Source organism: Mixophyes fleayi, chromosome 3 (genome assembly GCF_038048845.1).
Source record: "Mixophyes fleayi isolate aMixFle1 chromosome 3, aMixFle1.hap1, whole genome shotgun sequence".
Classification (NCBI taxonomy): Eukaryota; Metazoa; Chordata; class Amphibia; order Anura; family Limnodynastidae; genus Mixophyes; species Mixophyes fleayi.
This window is the reverse complement of record NC_134404.1, coordinates 323,051,126-323,060,281: the sequence shown is the minus strand read 5'-3', so window position 1 is coordinate 323,060,281 and position 9,156 is coordinate 323,051,126. Positions and strand designations below refer to the sequence as shown.

Below are 9,156 nucleotides of genomic sequence, written 5' to 3'. Positions count from 1 at the left end.
TAAATGTGCATCTGATTTACAAGAGTATAAATTTCTTGTGTCTAAAGTTTTTCTTATCAATTTATTTTTAAAAGTTGAATTAAGGAGCAGAAAGGTCAGACGACTTGGTTTACTGTGTACAAGTCAGACAAACCATGTGATCAGCAGAAGCCATTGTGTAAAAGCGTAGAGGGTTAAGAATTGTGGCAATACCCAACTGAACTAGCACTTTGAAACCTTCCACAACACTTGGTATTTGTCCTGGCTAGCTGCCAGCAAATTTTGCAAGAACAGCCCTTTTTCAGTTCAAACACTAACCCGTAGTCAAAGACAAAGAGCCCACCTTACAGACAAAACATCCAAAAAAAATGTAATTTTTTTTTTTTTTTTATTTCCAAAAATTTATTGGGAGAACTACAAAACATTTACAGTACAAAGTTTACAGTCTCACAATTCTTAGTGAACCGACTAATTATATATACATATATAATTATAGTCAACTCATCCTTTCGTTACATTCAGGAGGGGGGGGGGGAAACAAAAACGTTAAGTAGCTCAAATAGAGTACATAGTGCTCAATCTGTACCTACTATGTACAAAGGAAAGAGGGGGAGGGAAAATGGCTATGTTTCAGTCATTTGCCATCTAGGCAAATTAAGAGAAAAATAGGTTTGGCTTTCTATGTAAGGAAATTTAAGGAATTTTCTGAAGCTTTCGTGGACTGCACGAAGTTTCAGATTCAAAAGTGTGGCCTTTTATTATTAATTAAGAGTGGTAAGATATAACAAAAACCCATCCCTACATTCAATTTATCACACCTTTCTTTACACAATACTTTTTTGGTTGAGAAACATTTAAGGCATGTGTGAACTCTTCAAAAGGCACTGTGAAAAATAATACTGGGGCCCCAATTATTGCTACATACCATCACAGTGAATGCGGTGGAAAAAGACTAATGAAAATTTATTTTAAAAAAAAATAATAATATATATAATAATTAGAAAAAAAAAATAAAAATACTTGCAACATCTGAGTAAGTCACTCAAGTCAAAATAATAATGCTTTTTTTTTTTTTTTTTTTTTAAATTCACTTTTGGACGGGCTACAACAGTTCTATATACGAAATTGGGAAGAAAATGGAAGGGGGAAAGAAAGAAAAAAAAAAAAAAGTGGGAAAAAATAAAATAACCAATATCCATACAAAATTCCTCAAACTTCTTCCACAGCACTGAGATTTCTTTACAGAAACCATTCAATTTTTTTTGTTGTTTTTTTTTTGTTTTTTATTAACGTAAACAAGGAAAGGAATTAATGAAATAAATATTACATACAATCTCTTAAATTAAGATTTTACTCATTTACAATAAAATAAAACAGGTGAAGTTACAAAAAAAAGGCATATATTACTGTGAAAAGAACATACACTCAACATTTTGCAGATTAATAATGGCAATCATAATTTAAACGTAATAAAAGAATATATATCTATTGCTTTTTCATCATACCCGATAAATACAGTATGAACAAATTATTCAATGTATATTTTTCACAAGATAATAAATAAGTTAAATAGTTTCATATTGAGTTGTGTGCAGTGACAGGCAAGCAACTCAGACAGCTAAAATAATATAATAATAATAAAAAAAAAAAAGAAAAAAAAAAAAAGAAAAATCAGCAGTTATTCAACAATTATAAACTAACTGAGTGCTTCCAAATAGAGGAACAAATTGTTCTAAGCTAACAGCCCACTAAGTGATGGAAATGGAACTGATGTTAAACTTTGGAATGAAAGTTTTAGTACATGTTAAGCTAAAGAAAAATAGACATCTTAGAGGGTTGCTTGTTGTTAAGGCATATTCTTGGCAGGATGGTGAATTTTAAAAACGCGTATTAAGTTGTTTTTTTGTCTTTCCTTTTTTTCAACTGGACTGTTGTGTTTTATTATTAAACTCTTGGGAGAAGGCTAAAGTGTAGTTCCCCAAGTTTGCTGTGCTAATGCTTTAAGAGATGGAATGCCTGCTGGTGCATAAAACTATCCCCCACCCCCCAATAGACACATCCCACCCGCTAACCCCCACAGTTCTATAAAAATAGTTTTGTTCTATTTGATAAGTTTGCCCTTTTGCGAGTAAGGTTTCTTTTTGTTCAGCTTTCAGGATTTTTTTTTTCACGAGAGTCTTTTTTTCCGACTCTGCTTTTCATTAAATAAAAATTGGCAGAGGCACAAAGGCAAAAAAACAAACAAAAAAATAATAATAATAATAACATTAACAACAATACAGGGAACATCATGAGTGCCAGCTTCAAATAGTTCAAGTGTTTAGTCCTTGCCGTTATTACATAGGTGTAGGCTTGGGTCATCCTCTTATTTCACCCTTCTGAGTCTCTGTAGCACATACTGAGCGAGGTGCAGGGACAGACTGGCAGCTTTGTGACAAAAAAAAATAATAAGAAAGAGGGGCGAAACTGGCCCCTGACACTTCCACTGTATTTAAAGGCAGGGTGGGCAACAACCCTCTAGTCCAATCACCAGGACAGTTTGTGGAACTCAAAGACCTCAGCTGCCACATAACCTCTAGTGTAGCAGAGCTGTCACTGTCCTGGATTTCAAAGAAAAACCCCACAATCAACACGACCAATGGATTTTCAGCTCTGCTTTTATCTTTAAAACAAGAGGTTCTGCAACAGCTGTGGGCTTTACAGCACTGCCCTCTGCTATTAGACAGGTGGCTATGAAGCCCAATTCATTTAAAAAAAAAAAAAAACACAAGAGAAAAAAACAAACATACCAGCCAGGGTAGCAATTGCCTCCCCAGTCCAGAGTGTCCCCTACTGGGGGTGGTGGCTCAGTCATCAGAGATTGACAGCCTGCTGAAGATGGGCAAGCGCCTGTTTGAGTCCAGGGTGGGGGAATCCGATCCACTCAGGCTGCCAGAGCTCAGGGAGCCACTCACATAGCTCTCTCGGTCAGAGAGGGAGTCAGGTGGACTGGGGGGAGCATCAAACACAGGGGACTCAGAGAGGCGCCTCAGGGGTTGGAAGTTGAGGCTTGGAGGGGGCGAGTTGGAGGAAGTTTGCTGCTGCTGCTGGCGACAGTAGGCTGCAGCGTTGAACCCAGACAGGTTGTGGGTCTGGATGGCCAGTGGGGTGATGAGACTCAGCTCCTGGCCAGAGAACGTGAAGGCATTGTTGGCACATGGCACCGCCTCCTCGCAGTACAGGGAGTTGGAGGGCTGCGGAGGAGGAGTGCGGGAGGTTGGGCTCTCCAGCAGAGGGGAGTCCAGGCTGTGGTTAGGGAACCCGGAGAAGCTGAGACTGTGGTGCAGCTTGGGGCGCTGGCCGTTGAAGCAGTCCGTAGGGGAGCCACCTCCACCGGGTGCCTGCCTCCTCTCCTCGGCGTTGTGGATGAAGTGGCAACGGGGACCATAGGGGCAGAAGCCGATGGTGTGGAAAGTGCGGCACAGCTCTGTCTTGTACTTGGGGTGTCGGGTCAGGCTGCGCAACTCATGGAAGCCATGGGCAAACTGGCACTTCTCCCCATACTTGCAGGTGCCACTCTCCTCGAAAGGCCGGCACAGCTCTGTCTTGTAGCGGGTGGAGTTTATCTGTGCCCCAGACTTTTGCTGCTGTTGCTGCTGCTGGAGGTGCATGAGGTGCTGGCTGCGCTCCCCATTCTCACTGAACGAACGGTCCCGGAACTTGTTCTCTTTGTTCAGCAGGGCGGTGGTGTTCACCACAGATTCCTTGAGGTTGTTGTTGCAGAACTTGGGGGACGAGTTGTTGTTGTTGGCCAGAGCCTGCAAGTTGCTGGCCGAGTGTCTGCGCAGGAACCCCGGGATTAAGCTGGAATTTTGGGTAGACAACGGGCTGCCTACCGCCTTCTTATCCAGCATGCTGCTCAGGTTCAGATTGTTCAGGACTTTCTCGTTCTAAACAGGACAGAAACAAGAACGATTATCAGACCTCATCCTGACTTTTATAACCAAAGAGCTACAGTACTTCACTGCACATAACTAGTGTAGGCATAGAGACAAGTTATTTTACACTAACTACTCATACACTACACAAACAGCAGCTCAACAAATTTGTACAGACTCTACAAGTACTAACTACAACAGTGACTTAGTGAAGCAGCCATCCACCTACTCCTTCCACTACTCCTGCTGTAGTAGTTACTTTAGCAACTTTTACAAGTACTAGAATTATCCCAGTAACTTCTATAGTCACAATAGTAACTACACACACACTACAATCGCTCCAGTAAACTTCTACTTCTATAACTTTATTTACAGTAATCTGCAGCCAGTTGCTAGAAGTACATTCTTATAAACAGAACTTCTGCAAACTGCATTAGAACTTCTGCAAAGCAATTAAAGAGTGGAGTCTGCCCTGCGCTGCCTGGGCTACTGCAGACTCCACTTAACACATGCATCCATATTACAGATCAGGAAAGTTTCCTAGAACTCCTGGGTGCTGAGTGACACACACACAACACAACACACAACACACAGTCTGCACACACTAAACTTCACATTTCCTTCGGCTGTCACCCTCCACCAGTGCCCACAGCCTGCACAGACTCTTTCCAGGGATCCCTGCATGTTATACGCACCTTACAGAACAAGTCAATGTCGTAGAAGGCTGATAAAAGTGTTGCAGACATTTCCAGCTCCAGTTTGTAGCGAGTCCAGAGGACCGAGAAGATCCTGCGTTACTAAAGGGGTTTAGAATAGCCACGACTAGGCTCCGAGGGAGGGGGCGACAGGTCCGAATTGACTGGGGATGATGGGGTTGAAATAAGTGCAACGAGCTGACTCCCCAGCCCGCGTGCGAGCAGAACTATATAAATGCTACTAGGGCGCGCGGTGGGAGGGATAGAACGCTGACCCAGCCGGGGTCTCTGGGCAACGCCTCTCTCCCACTGTGACGTCAGACAGGCCGCTTCTTATTGGCCGCCGCCAATTTCCTTAGGTAAAAGCCTGCAGACTGTCACCCAGAGCGCAGACACAGCAGAGACGGGGAGCTCTGAGCTCTCCAGGCTGGGGCTCCTCACTCAGCTGCTCATAGCCCTGTCCCAGCCCAGATCTCTCTCCCATGGGGCTAAAAACCAACCGGGCATAGACATCTTGTGGCTTTCAAAGTTGCTGTGGAACTAGAAGTCTCAGAATGCCTAATGCATTTCGTCCATTGTTCTTTTTCTTCCTCTGGCTCATGGGGATATTAATTATATAAAATCCTGCCCGGTCCAGGCATCAGCTATCTGTGGCTAATCCAGCTGCTGTGGAACTACAAGTCCCAGTATAGCCAACACACTTCTGGCAATGGAGGTTTTATGTCATCTTTTAAAATCCTGGCTTGTTTACAGCAATAGGCAACTTGTCCTGCCAGCAAGTGAATGTTGGGACTTTTAGTTCCGCAACAGATGCAAAGTTACTGGTTGTGTTATCATGGTAATGTACTTCACCCCCACAAAATAAAGATATATGTTAGAATTTTAAAGCCAATTTGTTATTCATAGAGGCATATAAGATAAATATTTATACATATTTATTTTATCTATAATTTTCAGGACAAAATTGCCATGGGAATTTAAACAAAGCAAACTCCACTGTCTGCCTATGCTCCTGTGTAGGGAAATCAGCAATTTATTTTTATTGCATTTAAAGTTTTTAAAGGACTATTACATGATGAGAGCTGTTCCTAGTGGTGTGGTTTACTATTAAGTTGGTGGATGTAGGGGGCTGTCACATGTCTCTGTACATACATGATCAGGCTGTGACTGGTCCAGTGATTCTCATAGATCACTGGGTCCTGGGTCCATGACAGCAGGGTGTCTCAATGAATCAAGGAGTATGAGGGGAAATCCGAGCGGCCCCCTCCCCTTCTCTCCTCTCTCCCATTTCCTTGTTTATTTCCTTCCACCCTCCTCCCCTGTCTGCTTCTCAAATGGCTGCAGGAAACTTTTTTTTTTCTTCGCTTTCTGCAGTTTAAGCCTCTATATTCAGCCATGACAGTGCAGCAGAGTCCAGCAGTTATTTACCCCATTACGGGTGGGTGATTATGATCCATATTAACTAGCCAAATGTTACCTATTGAGTGAAGCAAAATTAAATATTGTTAGACGGAGGGCAAATGTTAAAAAGTAAAACTAGAGCAAAGTACGGGCACCCCAGTCCAAGAAACGGGGCTGCCGCATTGCTGCAAAACAAGAGCAGAAAAGGGGCAACGCCACCAATGCCCCATTGCTGGTAAATATGGCTGTGCTGGCTTAGGGCTGCCGTGTCAAAGGACAAAAAGTTGGCTTGTTAGTCCTATCACAAGACCTTGAAAGTCTGCCAACTCCCTGGGAATGAGTGCGGCCTCATTGTGATAAAAGCAAGACAAGAGAGGCCGTGCAGTGTGTCACAGCACAGAATGAGAGGCGGTGGCAGGGCTCCTAACATACAGGTTACAGCTAGGCCCTAAAGCCTTTCTCTGCAGAAAGCATTTGCTACTACTCTTCTTTCAACAAACAATGTAGTTGGCAGCACAGGCAAAACTCGTTATTGCAGCTCCAAGGACTAAATGTGGACGATTGAGAGGACGTGTGGCTGAGCAAAGCAGCCTACTATATGAAACATGCTTTACTATTTATATTAAATTGGAAATGCGTAAAGCATTCTGCCCCAGTTCCTTGTGTTGTCAAACACTTAACATTCGTCAAATCAATCCTTATCTAATATACATTGCAGACACCCCCAGCTAACTTTAATAAAGCCACAAGCTGCCACATGTATACGGCTTCATCCGTAGCAAATACTATTCTATTTTACAACACATCAACCTATCAGAAGTACAGAACTTTCCTCTCTCTCCACAATACTTAAAGTTCTGCAGCAGTGACAGGGTATTATATGCATTATTGTATATTGCAAATAAAGAAGTAAAAAAAAACTAGTGGACAACGCTGTGTTTAAGCTATGAACCTGACCTCTTTAGGGCACTCAAGTGTGGAAAAACAAGGGCCTAGATCTGCTTCAGTGTCATAGTTTACATCAATGACTCACATTTTGGTCAATTGACCTTAAACTATACAGAAAGTGGTGAGAACAGTTTTATGTGCTGTATAAAACAATTACAATACTACACAGTAGAACCTATAGCAGCAAGAGATATCATTTCAAAGCTGCTGCAGAACATCTTTAGAAATAAATAACCAGTGAGTGGTCTTTCTACACGTATTAGAACGCAAATTCTATTGAAATCCCCTCCTTTTAATGTCTAATACAATGTCCTTTTGAAAATACATGTATAGAACAGCTGTCAATCAATGGTCATATTGTAATTTTTTTTTTATAGATGAGCGTCCATTGCAGACAATAACACATGTACTACAGTAAACGTTATTACAAAAGCTCATAGTATATGTCAGCGTTCCTTGCATATTTAAGAATAATTTGGGGCCCCACTTAAAGCCAGACAAAAATGCTGACAGATTGCTCATAAACACTAGCTGTAACCATATCTTTGAAACACAACAGAGTGCAAGTATAGTGTCAACACAATCTGTTGCACACAGGTTTGACAATGGAATTATGTACACACACACTTACTATATTCCCATAGGACGCTTGTTTAATGCAATGTGGTTCTGACTGTGTGTGTAATATAAATATATGTAAATAAAATATCCCTGTCCTAGAACAATTAGCTGCAAGTCTGCAGCTTCTCATGGGGCATCAAGGCCAGTCCTTGGTGTCTGCAAACAGATTAATCTTTAGGGATATTTCTTATTTCACTGCAGCCGAGATAACCAGTTGTTCCCTATTTCTAGCCAGGCTACAAAAGAGGATTTTTAAAAAAACAACATTTCAGCTGCTTGTTCTATCCACAGAGCAAATAGGCCTTTTATCTACAAGTCTATGAAGACATTTGGTTGTAGGGTGCAAACCAACAGGGTACCCAGATATAGTGGATTTAAACAGCAAAAGAACTATATGTATTAAAAGAAAAAAAAAAGTAGTGTGTAAGGGAAGGAGTTAAGGAGTTAAGACCAAAAGCAACATCTGCAGGGATAGGTTAATTCAGCATCTGGCTGCCTGCACAGAGCACAGTGTGTGGAAGTCACAGCATGTGCAGCCTGACCACGTAGCAGGAAGTGTGAGCCTCAGCATTAACCCTTGTGCGGTGCCGGCTAGATCACCCCTGGAGCCCAGCAGAGAGGGAACCGCACATTAGTTACTAGTTACAGTCCCACTTCTTTAACACAACAACGTATTAGGAAGTGAGTTTGTGCTGCCATGTTCCCCCCTCTGGTTGTATAAACCTACATACATACTACATAGGCTTAACCCTCCCTGGTGCCAGCAGCGTTCTGCCTCCTGCAGGGCTGAGCGTCAGCGTTTTCTACATGTGCGTTTTCTAAGCTGACTACTTTGCAAGTTTATAGTCCAAGTTCATGGACGTCGCCCTAGAAATGCCTTTTAGTTTTATTGACAAATCTACATACATACTAGCAATTATATCAATAGGGCACCCAACTGCCTTAACTGCCTTAAACTTGTTGTGCCCACAGGATCTGCCAAAGATTAATGCACCATACTTTAGATTTACAGCTGTTGGGGACAGACTGACATACTGTATGGATGGGAAAGGAAAACTTTTGTACAAAGAAAACTTATTTAAACTGAAATCGTCAACCACTGTGTAATAATATACTAAACAAAAAAAAGATCTGGCCCCTTTCATGGCATTTATAAGGTGCCCCCTAAAGGCTCCTTCCTTTGCACGGCTGATTGTGGATTCCCTGCAAGTTGTGTCTCAGTAGAAGAAAAAGCTGTTTGCAAAATCTGCAGCTCGTCTCTCTCTCCCTCCCCAACGCCGCACCCAGCTCTACAGGTCCCATCCTCCACCCGGCAGTGGCTGGTTAATGAGTGACAAGGCTGATCCCCCCTCCCCCAAAACTTCCTATCTCTCCCGCCCTGGAGCTTGTGCAGCTGGTTTGCAGGCTAAATAAACCTAGTCTGTGCTATCTGGACTCAAAGAGCATTAACTCCTTCAGGAACACAGGGCACTGTGTGAATTGCTGCAATGCTCACAAGCAAGAACTTTTATGTTTACACACATGGAGATAAACGTTTTAAGAACTATCCTTGTCATTGAGCTCATTCTTGCACGTCTTATACATTAGTGGTTTGT

General features: G+C 42.2%; 1 protein-coding gene across 1 annotated transcript; it reads right to left on the bottom strand.

Moving 5' to 3' along the window:
- Positions 1–348: 348 nt before the first annotated feature.
- LOC142144867 (mRNA decay activator protein ZFP36L2-like) lies at positions 349–4,822 on the bottom strand. Its single transcript, XM_075204148.1, has 2 exons — positions 4,592–4,822; positions 349–3,908 (listed from the first exon to the last, which is right to left on the bottom strand). The coding sequence occupies exons 1-2, from the start codon at positions 4,640–4,642 to the stop codon at positions 2,826–2,828; spliced, it is 1,134 nt and encodes a 377-aa protein (XP_075060249.1). The 5' UTR covers positions 4,643–4,822; the 3' UTR covers positions 349–2,825.
- Positions 4,823–9,156: the final 4,334 nt, after the last annotated feature.